This window comes from Talpa occidentalis, unplaced genomic scaffold, assembly GCF_014898055.3.
Source record: "Talpa occidentalis isolate TD23 unplaced genomic scaffold, MPIMG_talOcc4v2.1 talOcc4.11, whole genome shotgun sequence".
Classification (NCBI taxonomy): domain Eukaryota; kingdom Metazoa; phylum Chordata; class Mammalia; order Eulipotyphla; family Talpidae; genus Talpa; species Talpa occidentalis.
The window spans coordinates 4,002,452-4,022,687 of NW_023601104.1; the positions used below are offsets into that span (position 1 = coordinate 4,002,452).

Here is a 20,236-nt window from a genome sequence, read left to right on the forward strand (position 1 = left end):
GCTTTGCAATGTTGACTATAATAAGAGAGAGGCCACTTATTCTTATGGTGGAGGTTTAAGTTTTCAGACTGCAGGGGTTTGGAAAGAAGCTTTCCCTTTATTTTGAGTTTCGATCGCAGCCCAAGTGGCCTGCTCGTTATCATGAGCAGATGTGGTCCACTGGCAAAGGCAAATCCCTGCAACGGATAGATTCTAAACCTAGGCTGCTGTCACAGTTCTGTGAGCATGCTTTTAAAACTGGGTCAGTTTGGAAGAAAAAGTCTTGTGATTACATTGAGAAGTAGCAAACAAAATTGCATTGTCCTCAGCTTAAGTGTGGCAAGCAATTTATAATGCTCACACTTGCAATGGGAAAAGAAAAATAATTATGTGCATCTAAATTACGTACGCTTATTTTTAAATTCTAGGTGATTAAAAAGTCAGCTTGTGGTAGACTGTAAATGTTCTGGAGGCATTAACAGGTAGTAGATCATTTCTGAAACAAGAGTATTTTGATCTCTGCTTTCCTCCTCTCTATGGCAGGCTGAATGACGGCCCCCCAGACATAGTCACCCCCTCATTTTCAGGAAACATGAATATATTACCTTACAAGGCAAAAGGAACTTTGCCTATGTAATTAAATGAGGAATGTGGAGAGATGGGGAGATTATCCTGAATTAACCTGGAGGGCTCAATGTAATCACAAGGGTCCTTTCCAGAGGGCAGCAGGAGTATGAGAGTGGGAGATGGACATGTGACAGGAGAGGTCAGACTGATACCATTATCAGAAGACACCACTGGCCAAAGGATGCAAAAGACCTTCTGAAGTTGGAAAACGGAAGAACTGGATTCTCTCTTAGAGCCGCCAGAAGGAGTGCAGTGCTGCTACCTCATTTTAGATTTGTGACTACAAAACTGGGTGATGATCATAAATTTATGTTGTTTCAAGCCACTAAGTTTATAGCAAATTGTTACAGCAGCAATAGGAAACTGATACACTCCCATTGACAGAAAATCCTGGATGGAAGATACTGGACTCAGTTTTAAACATATATATATATATATATATGCATATAAGAACAGGGGTGTAGGGCAGAGATGTGGGGGCGGTGAGAGGATTCCTCAGAGACAGAGTGGGGAGCAGAACAGATGGATCTACTAAAATACACTGCTGAGGGGAGCAGCAGGAAAGATAGGAGAGGTCTGCTGTGCCATGTGGGTTAGCTCCCTGGCTGGGGATCGAACTCAGGCTGTAGTGGTGATAGTGCTGAGACTTAACCCCTAGGCCACCAGGAATGCCTTGGACTCAGTTTTAAAACTGCCAATCAGTTGGAGACCCTTGAAGAGAAGTACTGCAGAAGTACCCACAGAATACAGAACCTGGGACAGCTGTAGTCTTCTAAGGTTTTGTTAATGCAAACAGAATAAGGACAGAACTATGGACACAGGTGAGGTCTGCCAGGATGTAGCCCAGAGCTTCTGTTGAACCAGAACATTAAATGTAGAAAGCACTTGCTGCAGAACTGCAATGGCTCATTAAAGTCTGTACACACATTACAGGCAGCACGTTCCTAGTCCCCTAACACACCTTTTGTCCCTTCTCTCCCTCTGATAATCAAGGGCTGGAGCTGCCTACATCTCAGTACTAACACTAGCTAGGGAAAGATGCTGGGCCCAGGGTTCTCAGTGAAAGCTGCCCCAATCCACTCCAAAGGTGGGCTCTGTACTTAAGTTAACCAGCACACTTTACTTCCTAGGTGACCTCCAGTGGTTTTAAGAGTTGACCTTAAAGCTCTCCATCAATGGTGATCTCAGGATCCTTGCATCAAGTACCAGGGCAGGAAAGTTTTTCTCTTTCCCTTGGGCTCAGCAGGCCATGGCTGTGAGGCCCACAGCTGCAGCCGCCATCTTGTGGTCAGGCAGAGAGTGAAGCTGGAATGTGGAATAAGAAGCCTGGGGGGAGAAAGGAGCCATGATGTCCTCGGCCCTGCGGCTGGCTCCATCTCTAAACTCTCATGAAGGCCCCTGTCAAGGACTTGACCTGAGTTGGGTATTTTTTTTTCCTGAAAAGTAATAAGAGGAAAGTTTAGAGCAATACAGGCCACATCAAGAAACAACTCATATGAAGAATCAAGCTTCACACTTCAAGGAACCGCAAATAGAAGAACAAATGAAACTAAAAGCCACCGGGTGGAACGGAATAAAAATTAGAGCAGAAAAAAATGAAATAGAAATAAAAATGATAGTACAAAAGATCAATGAAACCACAAGCTGGTTTTTGAAAAGATAAACCGGATAGACAGGCCTCTAGCTCGGCTCTCTATGAAAAAAGAGAGAAAATGCTAATAAACAGCATCAGAAATGAAAGAAACGAAGGTACAGCAGACATCTCAGAAACACAGAGGATTATCAGAGACTACTATAAACACTTTGATGCCAATGAATTGGATAATGTAGAAGAAATGGACAATTTTTAGAAGCAGATAGCCTCCAAGACTGAAAGCATCTGAAATAATAAAAATGGAAATGAAGTTCTTAGGATTCGCACCTTGTATGTTCACTGTGGAAGCTGCAAGGTATACAACTTCCAAGTACTAAAACATTAAACTGAGCACTGTTTTATTGAATTCTAATATCCCTACCTCCACTCTATGAGGTAGGAGCTCTTACAATCTTTGATTTGCTGACAAAGAAATGGAAACACTCAGAAGTTAAATAACTTGTTTAATATCCCAGTTAGTGAAGGTCGGAGCTAGGATTCAAGCCTCAGTTATTGGAATCTAAATCCTTCTCCTTTACTATTCCAGCACTGCTTGCTTTCAACAGCTTCATAAAATTCAAAAAACAGTTACTTTTATTAGTGCTTTAAATTTATATTATACTGTCTACTGACTCTCTTAATAAACTAGGGAATATATTCAGAAATAATTCCTGAAAATCATAAAACTTTAGCTCTTTTTCTAACTGACTGTAAGCTGGGCTGATTACTCACTTTCCCAGTCTATTTCTTCACCCATGAAATAAAGTCAGCAATATAAAATTCATGATGAAGAAAGCGGGTGTAAAGATGGTGCTGTGCCAAGAATGTTGGGGACTTTGTTTCAGCTCTGGCTGTGTGACTTTGGTCAGGTCATTGTCTCTCTGATTGTCCACATCAATAAAATCAAGTCACTTGTGGCTTACTATGCTAGAATTCTTTGTCTATCTGAAACATGAAGCTCTTGAAAGAGTTTAACAATTTTTTTTTTTAAGTGGCAAATGAGCACCTGTGGCTTCATTAGGTTAAACTGATGAGCACCAACAATTTTTAGCACCACATTTTAATGCCAACCCACCCTAGCTTAATACCCAGCATGCTTTTAAGAACAGTAAAATCTGAGACTGAAGAAATAAAATCTTATGATTCTAGTGCGCTGCCCAGGGAAGAGGCCGTTATCAAAGCATCACTGCACACCACTGATCATCTATGTCACTGAGATGAGCTGAGGCAACCTGGTGGCCTTTTTGATGTCCATCCCTATTGCTGGTGGAGAAATGATCCCCCTTCTTCAGGGGTCAGATGACACAGTCACATTCTAGATTTAGTTGGGAAGATTTAACTGGGGAAAGGCTCATGCCCTCTGCTCTCTGTGCCCTTGAGTTTCCTCTGGGCTTAACGACCTGTCTGGTTTACAAAGCGGTCAAATGCCTTCTACTCAATAGCAGAGAAGGTGGGAGAGAAAGTTAAAACCATGGACTCTGAGGATACTGGGAAAATTTATCATGGGAACTTTTGGGCTTTCCCAGTGCCTCTCTGGCCCAGACTGCAGGCACCACATTCTCCTCGTTTCACTAGAACAAGGATACTGCCAGAATCACCAAGAACCTGAAAGCCTGCAAGGAAAAGCCTGCAATGACAACCTGGAGCACTCTTCCTGGGTTACGAGACAGAGCACTCTGTTTATACGCGTCATCAGGGGCCCTGGAGCAGGCACTGGCTGTCAGAACCCCAGAGGCCTGAGGAGGTCCAGGGCCCACCCCAACTTCTGCAGCAGCAGCTGAGCAGCTGAGAAAGCACCCAGCTCTCATTCATTCCAGCTCTATATTTAATTTTGCACACTCACTTCCTTTTCTGTTGGCTTCACTGACTAGGGAATAAGGGTGAATGTTCAAACTGCTGGCTAGAACATTCTATCTCATTACAATAAGAGCAGCCAGCATTTTCTGAGAGCTTTCTTTGTCCAATCTCATGTTAGATACTGTACCTAATCCTTGCAACAGTCATGTAAGACTAGAAAAGAGAGTTGTGGCAGGGACCCAAGGCTCCTATTAGCCTAAACCGCACTTAATTTTTTAGATAAGCAAAGAAATACTTCAATTTAATAAACAAACCAAGGCTCCTGCAAATCGGTGGTGTGTGGCTGCACCTGTAGAGTCAGTCTGTGAGGGGGAAGGAGCTCTGCAGGCAGAGTCTCTATCCACAAACTGCCCCCCATAGCAGGCCTGGCTGCCCTCGATCTTGGCTCTCAAGGCAGACCATGTGTGCAACGAAATGGCAGTTGGATATTTATGCTAAAAGGTTCCTAAAATTCCCTTCCTTGGTGTTTATCTATCTTGGCCAGAGCCACCGTATCTGTGAGGGTGGAGAGGAGCATGGAAGCAAAATACAGCCCCTCTCCCTCCCCACTCCCCCAACTGTGTCTCTAGCTGGCTGGACACCTCACTGCTACAGCAAGCCCTGTGGGCCATGAGCAAAACTGTACTTGGATGTGGCTGCCCGATTCTGCCAGTCCATCTCGCTAGGTCCCCGGGGTCTCATCCATCATATGGTGATAATTAGCCTGTTGTTTTTGAAATCAGTCAACCAGCCTCATAATCACTTCCTCAGAAATGTTCAGGTGATTAAACGACTGATGATGACAATGGGGAAAAACATGGAGAGAATAGACGATGTTTGCTGATAGGGTTAGGGAGAGAAATTCCTGAAATGAAGATGGGGCAGAGATGGGATGACAGAGGACTTGGGTACCTGAGGGCCTTACTTTACTCTGCTGGGAAAGGAATCAAATTGCTTTTATTTCGGATTCCATGTTGATTCCATGTTGATTTGAGGCAAGTGGCTGGCCATGCATCCTCCATATCTGTGCTTCCCTCTCCCTCCCCTCTACCCCTACAGATCCCTCCTGGGCATACTTGCACAGAGTTCAGAAAAAGCACCGACCCTGGATATGAACATGTTGCCAACCCTGGTCTCATTCTTACTTGCTGCAAGAACTTTGTTCAAATTATTTTGCTTCTCCCAGGCTTAGCTGCCTGGTGTGCACGCCAGAAACCTGGCTGTCATGGCACCTGACCGTGAGGAAAATTTGATATGGTCACGTGATATCCTGGACTGCGCCTGGCATGAAGAGGTGCTCAAAAAATGCTAGATTTTCTCTCCCCTGATTACCAGCCTCTCTTCTCCATCACCAAAGTGCAGATTCCCAAAAGCAGGTGTGGCATAAACTGATGAAAGAGGTAACACTGGTGTGCAACTATTGCTGACAGCACCAGACCAGGAGCCAGTGTGTGATTGGGATGACTTCTGATTCCTGCTTTGCCATCATGACGTGGACAAATTGTTCCTGCCTCAGCTCCTGCATGCGCTCACTGCCAAGTTAGAACGAATGGTGCCCAGTTGTGTGTGCCAGACAGGGCGGTGAATATGAGACTGTGTGGAAAATCTTTGTGTGACTTCTATGGCATTAAACAGAAGTAAGCTCTGCCTCCATGTCGTTTCTCCAACCACCGTCTCTCAGGAATCCACAAAAACCATTTCTAATGCATTTCTCTCCCTCGTGCTTCTTATTGGTTGCCAAGACATGCTAACGTGTCTGGCCACCAGACTTCATTTTTTTCTGTTAACACCTGTGTTTTTTTTTTTCTTGCTGCCATGACAAATCACCATAATCTCAGTGGCTTAAAAAAGCACATACTCCCCATCTTACAGCTCTTTATATTAGGGGTCTGATCCAAATCTGTGCTAAAATAAAGGCGTGGCTGGTGAATTAGGGGAGAATTCATCTCCTCACCTTTTCTAGCTTCTAGAGGCTTCCCTGGACTCCTTGGTCCAGACATGCAGGAAATTCGAGCCACACCCTTTTCATGTTTCCCTCATCCTAGCTCTCTTCTTCGACCTTCCATCATTTTTAGGAATCCTCAGTCAATCTCAACTCATCGCTGCTCCTGGAATATGAACTTTTCCACCTCTGGACCTTTGATGAAGTAATTCTTTTCACCAAAAATGCCACCCTCACCACCACACCCCCCCCCGCCATTTTTTTTAAAAAAATCTACCCATCTATATTCTTTGTGGACAATGTCTTCCTCTGGTCATGTACTGTTATTTGTCTGCACTTTTGCTACAGCACATCTGATCTCATAATTACATTGGGTCCTGTCCACATCCAATACAGCCTTTGTCTGTAAGATGCTCATTTTCTTCTTTTATGAGTCTCGAATGACTGACATGCACTGGAGGTCTAAAGGATGTGTGCCAATGAGTTGAGTTAATGTGGACACAAGTTAGATGTGGTTCTGGCCTTAAGATCCAATAGGAAAATAGAGAGGTACCTGAATGCCCCAAGTAGGGTGGACAGTTGTACACATCCTGCTGGAAATTCCTTGAAATGACTGGACAAGAGGTAGGAGGATGAGATTCAAAGACAGACTTTATGGGGGAGGGTGTGTATGTATGTTTTTGCATGTGTGTATGTCTTGAAAAGAGGTTATAGTGAATTTAAAGAGGCTTGGAAATACTTTCTGAGCTCCACAGTCACCTGACTTTGTATGTGGGTATTTATGGGAGGCCTGGGGCTTATTTTGGTGGAGAGCAGTAGCCTTGTTTTTCTTCCTCAGAACAAAACAAGCTGTAGCATTTAGTTTGGGGAAGGGGAGGACTTTTGGCCTAGGATTCTGAGGTTATTCAGTGACTAGACAAGAGTCAACACAAGCTGCAGCTTTGGGGCTCAGTGGGCTCAAGGTCACCTCCAGATCTGGTCTCTAGAAGGGTCGCAGGGGAGAGCAGGCACTGCCCAAGATCAAGAGTGCCAAGCCAATGCTGGGGGGAGGTGTGTTCTATGGCCGAGAGCACGGGGCTGGAAGTGGGGGTGATGCTCCCTTCTTGAGGATGTGTTCTTGGGGTTAGTGTGGTTGAGCCAACTGTACCATTACCCAAAGCTGCAACAGCTCATAATAAGCCCCTCAGTAAAGCAACCAGGTGCCATCAGGGAGGCCCTGTCTCCTCTCCTCAAGTTGTTCCTTGTGTAATACCAGTGAGGACATTTCTCTGTGGAGAGAAAATTATGAAAGAACCTTCCATGGGGAAAGCATTCAGCACATGACCTCGATCAGGAATGCACCACACTTGAGCTTTAAAGTAACACGTGATTTCCATTTTGTTAATTTTAGAATTTAGCAGAAATAGCTGGTTGGCCTCCAGAGGAATAATTCAGTGGTTATACATTTACAATGAAAGAATCTACTTAATGCAGTGTGTAAGAAATACTGGTCTGGAACTATCAGGCACAAGGTTCTCTAAAGAATTTGCTGAATTGTGATATAAAAAAGAAATGGCTAAACAGTATGGGTTGCTACTGTTACATTTTCTTCTAACTTCATTATCACATGATATTTTGGTAAGATTGTAACAATTTTGACAATATGGCTTGGAGTTAATTTAGGCAAATACCTTTTAATATTGAACCAGTGTTAAAAATGCTCAGGAGTTTCAGGATGCTTTTGTTTCCTTTTCCTAGGCAAATTGGGATTCCCTGGCAGGTCGTTTGGTCAATACTAACTGCGCAGAGGAGAAATTGCAGGGTGGGTTCACCTCCACCTACCCCTGAAAATTTGAAGTCCAGATGTTTGGCTTGGTTGACTTTTAAAAAAGTCAACATTTGTTGAATTCAGTTTTCCCACCTGTGGCAATGAGTCACAGGAGTAAGTTACCTCACAGATGAAGTAAGCAAGAAAAAAAGATGGTTTCATAAAGCCATTCTGTATATTCCATTTACACTGGGAGCTCCTGATGTGTACACTGCTAAGTTATTTGGCAAACTTTCTGGGATAAGATAAAGAGCATGGAATAAGAGTCGAAAGACCTAAATCATTGTTATCTTAGATTGATGAGATTTGGTTACCTGGAAATTTTTCTGGTAAAAATTTTTCTGGTAAAGATCTTTCAGCTAAGAGTAGAAAGAATAAATGAATGAACCAGTATTCTTTCATACTGCTGAGTCCTATTTTCCTCAACTATAAAATGAAGGAGTAAAAAAGTTTAATAGCAGAAAACTAAAATATGTGGAAATAATTGGTAAATTGCCAGCTCACTAGAGAATGTTATTCTAATTGTCTGTACTTTCATGACTGTATCAAACACAAGGGTAACACAGATCAGATATGCAATAAGTATTGACAACATTACCAATGATTTGAAAGATTTTGAGCCCTCCATTGCAGGCAGCTATGTATCCAGAGACACTGTCTCTATCTCATCAACTTAAGAACAACTTTTTCTGGGGGAGATCATAAAACTGTCCCCAAAGTTCTGTATTCAAATGTGAGCCTGTGTCTCTAGAACATTCGTGGTAGGCTGGGGGGTGGGGGGTGGGAGGGGAAATCTCCTATGCTGACAACCAGATACCTGACCACCTTTCATTTCTGGGGCTCCAGAAATGGTAAAACCCTCAGATGGGACATTTCTGTTAGAAAGAAGGTGAGAAAGAAGCATTCACTTTTAAAATAGACTTGTACAAGTAATGCAGATTATCTGTCTGGTTTTAGTTCTGCTTTGGCAGTAACCACAAAGGGAGTCAAAACTCACTTTTTGGTGCTTTTGGAATCCTGCTGGCACATCCTGCCCAAAGACCCACCCTTCATGGTGATGGACAGGATTGATCAAGGGTTGGCAGTGCACCTGATGCCAAGTACCCCCTACACTCTTCGAGAGGTTTCAACATGTCTGCTGATAAGTGGTGAGGATTCTTTCCTCTGCAAGATATTCTGACAAAGATGGAAGGTCACAAAGATGTATGGACCCCAAAATAGTGTTTTCAGAGACACTGATTATATCTTGACAGTCGATTGCTCTAGTCTAGGATTTGAAAGCATGCCTGTAGATGGATACAACAGGGAACAAGACAAAAGCAACTATATTGCCTGGGGAATTTCTTCTTTAGATAAATGAAATATTTGCAGAATCTGGTACTAATGAGCAGACTAACGAGCAGATTATATATAACATCCACGCTCCCTCTTGAAATGTTAACAGTAAACTTGCCTTGCACAAACAATATATGATCTTGTTCCAACATGGGTCAAAATGGTAGGAGTCATCTCTACTGCAAGGGTTAGAGAAGTGAACGTGGACAACTTTTGGCATTGTGGAAAAATATAAGGTCAACTTAGGGTGCTACATGATGACAATCATAGCTAGAAAATAAGAACAACCCCCTCCCCCTGCCCTACCCCATTCATTATTATATTTCTTCACTGAGGCAATGTTCAAAGCTAAGGAACCACACATACAAATGACAAATAAAAATGGTCAGAAGAGGGAGACTATGGAGACATAAAAGAAAGGAGAGTAGAAATCTGTTTATAGGCATTTTTAACTACACAGATAACAAGAGCAGACCCACCAAGCAATAGCTCCCTTAGGTTTCAAAGGCCCCGAAAGCAAGGTCCTTACGTCAGAAGAGAAGCATAGCCCCAAATGCACAACAACTGATGCTTTCTTTGAAGCTGAGCAGGCTGTGTCTGTCCTACAGTATTTGTTTGAAAGCCAATTACCTTAATTAAGCCTTTGAAGAGCAGGGTGTGGGGAGTACTGTGATCGAAAGGCACTGCCACTTACTGGGGTATCTCTCCTCCTTCTCTGTCGGCTGCTCCTTCTGCGCCTTGATAGGCCCTTTGATTTTGTGCACCAAGGTGCGGAGCTTTCCAGGCCAGGAAGTGTCCTCTTCCTCCACTTCCTCTTCCTCCAGGGGAACCCCTGGCCATTCACAAAACAGAGTGAAGACCTCAAACAGTACTTGAAGCCATGGTTAACACAGAGAGATAAAAAGACAGCTTCCTGACCTTCTGGAACCCTCTAAAGCTATTATAGACAGGCTCTTATCCTATATATATTTATCTTCATAATGTCTTTTGCAGGTTAAAAAAATCATTTTTTGTATGCAAGAACATTCAGTAATTTTCAGAACTTAACCTTTCTAATACCCCAAATGGACTGTAAAGTCTCTGGAAAGAGTTAACATTGATTTGCTTCAAATGAAGCAAAGGTCATCTGTCGTTCACATATGACTTAATCCATCTATCTACAAGTGCACAAATGTTGACAGTCACTCAAACCCAGTAGATATGTAGGGATCACTGACTCAGAGCTTAAGGGCAGAGATTATAATAATCACTGCAAAAAGTTAAAAAGCAAAGGAATCAGGATTGTAGCAGAGTCCTATCTGACTTCAAGCAAATTGGATGAGGTTTTTAAGAGGATCACTTAAAAACACTTTCCTCCCCTGCAGAAAGCCAGTTCCCTCTCTCTTATCTGAACAAAGTCTCTTGTAGGTAAAAGGAATTTCCATCATATATTTGTTAAATATATGGATTATAATCTTATATATATTATATATATATATATGGATTATTTGTTAAATCTTCTTGACCTAAGTAGTTTGGACAGAATCATTTCTTAAACAATTAGTCTTATAATTTTAAGTAGAAAAATAACTTCCTCAGCTCCCCCTCTCCATCCTCTAGCCTCTAACAGGAATCAGACTTGATTTTGATCAAGTTTTTATCTCAAAAGCTCACCACAGTGAATAAGAAGATCCTCATGGAAGTCATAGAGCTCCTCTCGGATCTCCTCTGGACAGGGGCAATTCTCTCCCAGTTGAAAATTAAGGAGCATGTTGATCTTTGAGGGACAAAGAAGAAATGACCAGTTGGTTCTCAGTGTTGGTCAACAGAAAGCAGACCGTGCCTCAGATGCCCAACGTTCTTTGTGAATTTTATTTATTTATTTATTTGTTTGTTTGTTTGTTTGTTTGTTTATACATGCACTGGGTACAGTCAGAAGCGCGGGAGGGTGAGAGAATTCACCAGAGCCAGAGCGGGGAGCAGAGCAGGCAGAAGGACCGAAGTACACTGCTGAGGGGAGCAGCGGGCGGCAGGAGAGGTCTGCGCGCCATGTGGGACCCTCCTCTGGTGGCCGGGGAGCAGCCGGGGATCGAACCGGCGCTGCAGAGGCCGCGGGCAGCTTCGCAACCCAGCGCTCAACCGCTGCGCCACCGGGGAGGCCCTCTTTGTGAATTTTAAACTCATATTTTTAAAAATAAAGAGGGCCTACATTTAAAAATTGCTTTCACTTTTCTCTGGTCATTGAGGTTGTTTATGAATTGCTCAAAATCTGGAGGCTACCTGAAGAATATTTGTTAAGTCCCCACCACCCAGATAAACACGGTTAACATTTTTGTTAATATCTTCCAGTATTTATGAATGCAGATGGAGATCAAACTCTAATGCTTTTCGAAACCCAATTTTCCCACTTAATTTATCTTGAGCATTTTCTTGTTTTCTTAACCTCATTTTTAACAGGTGCATTGCATTTCATTCTGGGAATGAATAGCAATTTATATAAAATGTATGCAAAGTTAATGATGTTATGACATATTTTAAATTATTCCCATTTTTTATCATTACAAAGTAAGTATATTTAAAATTTCCTTTTATATAATTTTTGTTCATAGCTACAATTATTTTCCTAGGATAAGCTCCTAGAAACCAAATGACTGTATCAAAGGTTTGTACATTACAATGGCTTTGGATATGAATTGCCAAATTGCCCTCTAGAAAGCTACAACAATTTGCATTATTACTAAATTTATACAAAAGTGTGTACTGCTTTGCCATCTCCATTACAGTAATGAGAGATAACACATTTTCAAATATTTTCCAATTTAATGGGTGAAAAATGTCATACCCCTGTTGCTTCAATTTGCATTTAATTGGTGAGGTGGAAGTTTATTTTCTTGCATATGATGGCCATTTATATTTTATACTTTATAACTTTCCATCTGTATTGTTTTACCACTTTCATGTTGGGCAATGATCTTTTAAACAATTGAGTACTTCGCACATCTCTGGATTAATTACTCTTTATAACATAGACTGCAAATAGGCTGCCCAGATTTTAGTAAACTTTTAACTATATTTATAGAAATTTTTCAGACATGTAGATTTTATGTTTGGCAGTCAATCCGTCACCTTCTCCTTTATAGCTTTGTCTTAGGGTTTCTAAATGTTGTGCGCCATGGGCCATGCTAACAGCCTGATGAAACCCACGAGCCGCTTCCCAGATTAATACTTAAACACATATTGTCACATATAGGGGGTTACACAAAAAAATTATACTGAAATCCGGTTATCAAAATCATAAAAAAGATTAGTGACATCATGACAAGTCTACTTGTTTATTAACTCATTACAAAGAAAAATCTAGGGTCTCACATCCACCCTGACCTTGAAGTTGTGATGAATGTAAGTGATGTTTCAAGATTTTATAACCCTTGTAATGTGATATAAAAAGGTGCAATTTCTGTTGGTGGCAAAGCTGCCTGCGGCAATAATCAAAAGAAATGCTACTGGAGGTTAACAAAAGATTGGTGAAATTAAAATTTTTGTTCATTTCCCACGCAGATTCCTGGGCATCTAAATTCTTTCCACAAACCCATAACCCCAATGAATATCTGGAGGGACTGAAGCAATAACTGGAGGTGAACTTTCCATTTTGCTGCCTCTGGCAGGGTAACACAAACACCAGGCAAAGGGGTGTTTTTCTTCAGCTAAGGAGTCTAAGTTAAAAAAACTGTACAGGCGCAGCAGCCCACTCCTGTCTCACCTGCTACTTCTCTTAGCAGTGTATTTCAATAAATCTGCCTGTTCTGCTCTCCACTCAGTCTCTGCTGAATTTTTTCACCCCCATGCCTCTGGCCCACTCCCAGTTCTCTCCCATGACATTCTCTCTTTGTCCAATCCTACTTTCCCCCTTTTCTTTTCTTTTTTTTTTAATAGAGGCATGTTTTTATTTATTTATTTATTTATTTATTTATTTGTTTGTTTGTACATGCACTGGGTACAGTCAGAAGCGTGGGAGGGTGAGAGAATTCACCAGAGCCAGAGCAGGGAGCAGAGCAGGCAGAAAGACCGAAGTACACTGCTGAGGGGAGCAGCAGGCGGCAGGAGAGGTCTGCGCGCCATGTGGGACCCTCCTCTGGTGGCCGGGGAGCAGCCGGGGATCGAACCGGTGCCGCAGAGGCCGCGGGCAGCTTCGCAATCCAGCGCTCAACCGCTGTGCCACCGGGGAGGCCCTCCCCCTTTCTTTTTAAAGGTGTTGATGCCTAATAAATATCTTGCACACTCCCCCCAAAACAAACTTTGCAGTCTCTTTTATTAAACTGTGCACCTTATTTAATACTGCTAGAAAGATTCTTTTTCAAAGATTCTACTGCAAACTAGTTTTTGGAAGTAGGTGGAAGTACTGTTTGTACTACAATAATATCATTAAATGGATTGGAGAAGTAATTTTGATAGTTGTTCTATAACAGCAAATTATGTAATTATATCTAAACCATCTATTGATAGGTCATTTACTAAATAAAAATATGATTTGAAGATCTCATTTTAGAGTTAGAAAACTAATTTCTTCATTGAAAGAGTTTTCCTTTCAGGGAACAGTTAGAAAGCAATGACCCAACAGCCTGCAGGGCATATAACCAAAAGGGAGCAGGGAGCTGACCTGCTGCAGGTCAGCCCCTTTAATAAGCCCGTCAGAAAGTGAAAGGCTTTCTGACCATTCTTGGCTAATTTGCCAACAACCATTGGCTGATCTTATTTCACCTTCTTCTACACTTAATTATACCCCTCGTGTATGGTTTTTGTTCCTGTTCTGAATACTGTATAGATACAGGGTTGAAAATCTCTAATTTCTCCATAAAGTCTACATAAGGATGAGGTAAAGCACATCACTGTTTTAAATTAAATTCTAATTTCTATGCATCCTGTTTTCCAAGTGATTTTGCCTTACTCTTCTCTGAAATGGATCTAAATCTTCTATCATCTTTGTGGATATTAAATTCGTAATCATTTCGAGAGCTTTGTGCATAGGCGTCTTCCAGAAATGAACTCTGGGAGGGGTGGCAGATGGGAGAGCTGAATTAGAGTAAGTACCTCTCCCTTCATTTTATTCCTAGACCAGCAGCATCAGCGTCATCTGGAAACTTGCTAAAAACATAAAGTCTTGGTCCTATCCTAGACCTATTTAATCAGAAATCCCAGAGCGGGCAGGCAATCCGTGTATTATTAAGTTTTTCTGGTGCTTCCTTTATCCACTGAAGAATGGACTAGGGAAGAAGTTCTCGGTTTACAGACTTTTGGAATAAGTCTGAAACGACTGTTCAGAGTATTGTTTATAAAATCAAAGGAGGGCATGATGCCACCCCCCTGGGAATGGCAGAAGAGAAGGCAGGAGGAGGCGGAGTGGGCAAAGGGAGGGTGGCAGCCAGCACGGCCCTTCCGGGAATCAGGGTCATGAGCTATGTCCACGAGGATAGTTGAGATGGACAGCCCTGTCCTGGCTGGGCTAAGGAGCTGCCAGGAAACATGCGAAAAGCACTTACTGAGTCACTGCCAGAAGATCAGAGAACATGGCATGAGGCAAAGGCAAATATTCCTAACACTAAAACTAATAGCTCACTGGTAGTATTCACAGAGTATTTACTATATGACAGGTGTCGGGATAGCCATCTATATCAACTACTGCAAGGGGTCTTCACAAGATCTCTGGGAGGGAGATCTGCATTTTTCAGTGAAGAAACTGAGACATAGAGGACTACCATGCTCAAGATCCCAAAAAAATGATGGGGGAGGAGAACTGGAGCCAGTGGGAAGCCAACACCTGTACCCTAATCACATCATACTACCACCCCATTATTCAAAAACATGGTGGGCATCTGTTTCACACCCGCTCCCAGTCTAAAGGCAGCTTGACAACACTTGTAAAGCCTTCAAGAGTGAGTCACACTCACTGTCTGCTCCTCAGCACAGCCCGAGTTCTCTACTCCCGTCAATGCAAAGGGCCTTCTCACCCTGCCTCTAACAATGAGGTAAGATTTGCTTGCTTGTTTCAAGGCCAGTATCATTCAAGCCAATCTTCCAAAAGCTAAGATATGTGGATCATTTTTAAATTACTACAAATATCTGTGCTCTATAAGTTAGGAAATTAATTGGACCACGTGGTGGTGCACCAGTAATATAAATATGATAATTTTACTGATAACAATTTAGGAGTAGGCCTTTATTAAATATACGTAAGGACGAAAGATCTGAATTTGGAGACAATTTTATTCACTGAAATAGCTATAGGGAGCAGTGGCCAGGCAGGAGCGGGGCCGAGCAGCTGCAGTAGATAAGTGAGCAGCTGAAAAGTGGGTGCAAGTTTTTCACCAGGATTTTGGTTCTTGGCAAAGCAGTCATCCTATCAGGGTGGAGCTGACTACAAACTGGGGTACTGCAAAGAATGAAGACAACACATCACAGGGAAGGAACTCACTCAGCTCAGTCCTGCTCTTCAGGCTCCATGGGCTGGAGGTTTTGTGAGGGTCTGGGTCACCCACAAGAGCATCGGGGCATTTGGATGAGAATGCTGTGTACCAGCTCTCCTAAGAGCTGAGAAACACTGACCTCACTGGTGTTGATCTCTGATAAAGAATAGTGACTTTCAGATAGAAATTCTTCTAAGTTAGGCCTCCCTGGTGGCCTAGGGGTTAAGTCTCAGTGCTACTATCATGAAGACTCAACACTACGGCCTGAATTTGATTCCCTGACAGGGAGCTAACCCACATATGGTGCAGCAGACCGCTCCTGTATTGCCCACTGTTTCCCTCAGCAGTGTATTTCAGTAGATCTGCCTGTTCTGCTCCCCACTCTGTCTCTGGTGAATCCTCTCACTCCCCCACCCCTGCACACCTCTGGCCTACACCCAAGTATTTGTATGCAAAATAAATAAAATAAATAAAAATCTTGAAAAAAAAATTCTTCTAAGTGGAGGACCCCTGCTGGGTAGAATTGGATCCTGCCAGTCTTTTGGTCAGTAATGGAGCTGGGGTAGGAGTGAGTGAGGGAAGTCAGGGAGCAGTCTTCTATGTATAACTTTGAAGGGGGATATTTCCTTCCAACTAATCAGCAGATACACCTCAGTAGTCATTAGTATACAACCAGATCTGTCTTCTGCTATTGAAGCTGATATTTTATGCTCAATAACTTTAGTGGTTGTCCTGGCATATAAAACCTGCCTAGGCTCTGCTCCCCCAGGTTGAATTTCTTCTATGGAAATGGGGTGGAGGCACAGGAGGGGCTCTCACCTGCTCCTGGGGAGGTGAGCGGAACTCCCTGGTCTTCTTGGCGGTCAGGGCAGCAGACATGTTCAGGGCCTGCATGAGTTCATTGTAGCGAAACTTCTGATTTGCCTGGAGCTTGGAGACATAGATGTCACCAAATGCCACAATGGCCTCCACTCGGTGCTGCAGCTCACAGTCACAGAGATAGCTGAGGAGCTCACACATCTGCAACAAAGGAGTATGTATATGCTAACATAATAATACTTTGTGGCCACTGGGGAAGCAACTCTCATCCCCATTTTACAGGGGGCAATACTGAGACTTAGGCAATTGAAGCAAATTGCTCAGTGTCACACAGTAACCACAGAACAATGACTTGAATCCAAGTCAGCTCTTCACCGCTGAAGCCAGGAGGACAGGAAAATGAGCTCACTAGAGAGAATAAATCTGCCTGTGGAGAAGGAGCATATCTAAGAAAGTCTTCTCACAGGGCTGCAAGCTCAGCCAGCCACTGCACCCGTGAGCTCTGGCTCCATCCTGACACCTTCTGGTGATGGATAAGGGGAAATCGAGGCTTCTGTTCCCTCTGCATCTTCACTGTTTTTTTATTATGAGCACTGTTCTATGACCGGTACTTTATGATTGCTATTATTATGAATCTTACCACTATTAGAACTTACACTAATAAGAACAACAACAGTCACGACTTACTGAGCACAAACTATATGCCAGATACTGTGCCAAGAACTTGCCACACTTTATCTCCCTTCATCTTTATTGTGGTTCTCCTCTTAGTAAAGCAGTTCTATTAATCCACTTCCACTTAACCCCTCATGTGGCTGAAGGGACTTTCTAGCCTGGGGGCAGTGTCCTGTGGAGTCATGCTCACTGGGCAGGACAGTCTTGTGGATGGCATGCCTCTGCTCCCAGCACCCGAAGTCGGCCCCACAGCTTATGCCTATCAGTCTTGCAATTCGAACTACAACACCTAATGAAAATTATGTGGGCCAACAAAAAGGGAAAACTAAGTTGATAACTAGGGAGCATCTGTAAGAAGTGAATTTTTTTTTTTTTTAATCCTTAAAAGTTGGTGTGAGACGATCACAGAATATTGGAGGAAATCATAAAAATCTAGAAGCATACAATACTCAGCCTTCCAACCACTTCTGAATTTGCAGTCAGCAACTGTACATGGTGTGTGACAGGTGTCATTCAGGCAAAAAAGAAGAATTTGTGCCAGTAGGAATTCAGGTTAAAGACAAGGTTTTGGCTTGACATTAGAAAAGCACATTTATACATAAGTCATTTATGACTTCTTATGCTTCTCTTGTGTGCTCAACATTTTGATGAACTGACCACCTACCAACCCCATCATATTGGACAAGACAGCTTCAACTACAGATGATCACCTATATTGAATGATAGAACATTTTATGCCTTATTTTCTAAAAATACATTTTAATTATGTTTTATTAGATTATCATCCACAGTTTTTAAATCATAAAGCCCAAGTACTGACTGACTTCACAAGTTTGTATGGGCTGTTAGGTGACTGAGGAGCAGGAGTCAAAATTCTGGGGTTCCTGAGCCAGGCTAACTGTGGGGCAGATTATTCTACTCTACTTTCATTTTTACACTTGATCTTAGCCAAAAGGCCGAGAAGCGATTACTCTGCTTTCATTTTTCTTTTGCCAGTGCAAGAAGACCAAACTGACTGTCCTCAGTGCATCACTATGCTGGATAACAGTAGGCAAGACTATGTTTTGGGGAGCGCTGGATGCCAAGGTGGTGTCTCTGGGTGGCCATGGCTCTCCCTTGGCTCAGATGGCAGATCCTATGAACGCTAGTGAACAGATCCACACCAACTTAGCAACCAGAGCACCGCAACAAGTGAGAGCAGCTGCTGAGTGTGGCTACCCATGAGCCAGTCCCTGCAGTCTCCTCCCCCTCTCCAGACAGGTCCTCACCAATGAGCCCTTTAGTCCCAAAGGGCGAGAGACAATCAGGGCAAATCCGTCTCTGGGACTGGGACAAAGCTAAAGCACATGCCTTACTGATCAGGCACATTTATGTCAGAAAAAAGCAAGACAATAACTCTGAGCATCTCTCCTGCCCTCCAGGTGTGTCAGGGCCCATGGTCCTGGCCTCACCACTGGGCTACACTCTCACCCTCCCCAGCTCTTTCCAAGGACATGATCTTTGCTGTCTTGAGTTACCTGCAGTTTGACAGACTCTGGTAATCGAGTCTGCAGCAAGCCTCTGAGGGGAGCCTCCTTGCTGGCCTTTTCCCCAGCCTCCACTGCCTTCTCCTCCACCTGGGTCACTTCTTCTTTCTCTGCTCCCTCTTCCATCTCTCCACTGTGCTCCCCAAACACACAGGGGTCGATCAAGAGGAGAATCTGCCGAACATCATCGTCATCAAACACCCCCATGACGAGCAGGGTTCCAATCAGTTTCAGCACCGGCACAAACTGGAACTCCACGGAGCCCCCAACAGGATCCCGGATGTGAGCCCCGCTGCACCGCACCGCCTCCGTCAGCATGCTCAGGGCTTTCGTCTTGAGAATCTCCAAGGGGATCTCGGGGCTCTGCTTTTGGTGCTCCTCATTGGTCATGACAAAGCATGGGGTGGAGAACTTGAACCCTGGCTTGAGACACGTTCTCAGGCCCACCCCAGGCAGCCCATGCCTCTTGGCCTTGTCCGGGTACAGGCGGATTTTCCTGGTGGTGCTGTTAATGGGGATAATGTACTCATTCTTCATCATCAGCTTCCTCTCCTTAGCGCTGGCCAGGTGGATGCTGATGAGCAGGTCATAGAAACCAGACCGAAGGAGGCCCGGGAGATACTTGTTGTCAATGGCATAGAAGAGCTGTGAGAGGTCCACGTGGCTGCACAGGGCGAAGGCCACTCGGCTGTTTCCCAGGGCACACACGGCACTGTAGAGCCTCAGCGTGTGGAAATGGAACTGCATCAGGTCCTCCTGCTCACAGAGCTCCAGGATGTCCACACACCTGAGGACAGGACAAGCCATCAAGCACTCCACTGAGAAAAGAATGCACCAGAAGTCAGTGGCATTCTTGTTCTCTGAATCCCCAGGGATCTCACCCAAGCCAGGGAAAGCAGAGGGGGTAGAAAGTTAGAGGAGTCTCTGCCCCACATTCTCTCACTGGATATCATTCCTCTCTGAGGTCCAGCCCATATCCCTGACCCTGATAATCCACTACTTGTAACCATGAGGACCTCCAAGTCTGCAGGACTTAGAAGATATGGCTTACCCAATATGAACAGTCCTTATTAGGGAAACATCTCAAAAAACTCAAAATAGACAAATACTCAGGTAAATGACAGAGGTGTTTTGGTCCTCTTCCCTGTAGCTTCCAGCTCCTCAGAAGATGGAGCTGAAGCCCCATCCATCTACAGCTACATCAACTGTTTAGTCTCCTATCTACTACCCTCTGTGCAGCTTCCTTCTCCTGAAACACACCCCTGCTCTATATTGTCCAGAGGAAACACTTCTAAACCTGCTGTCAGTGGGCAGAGTCATCAGTTCATCTCTCCTCCCTGACTTTAGAGCTCTCTTTCCTGTGTGTGGTTCCATCGTTTGTGGGGTCCATGGCATGGAAAACCTATTCTTGCTTAGATGCACCATCTTGTCTTGTGCCTCCATCACAGATCCGAGGCCTTTTTCAAATGCTTATTTGGCTGTCCCCCTGTTCTTTTCTGCCCCTTCCCACCCAAGAACCAATACAATACTCAAATGGTAGCTCTGTAAGTCAAATATCTGCACCCACTTCCAGTTATTTTAAGTCCAAGAGATCAAGGGGTTACAGTATTCACTGCA

General features: G+C 43.6%; 1 protein-coding gene across 1 annotated transcript in view; it reads right to left on the minus strand.

The window, feature by feature from the left end:
- Positions 1–20,236, minus strand: part of RYR3 (ryanodine receptor 3) — a 522,405-nt gene that overhangs the window by 154,852 nt on the left and 347,317 nt on the right. The window contains exons 35-38 of the mRNA XM_054700223.1: positions 18,611–19,406; positions 16,419–16,619; positions 10,813–10,915; positions 9,854–9,991 (exon numbers count right to left, since the gene is read on the minus strand). Coding sequence (XP_054556198.1) covers positions 9,854–9,991; positions 10,813–10,915; positions 16,419–16,619; positions 18,611–19,406 — 1,238 coding nt within the window. The remainder of the gene's footprint in view (positions 1–9,853; positions 9,992–10,812; positions 10,916–16,418; positions 16,620–18,610; positions 19,407–20,236) is intronic.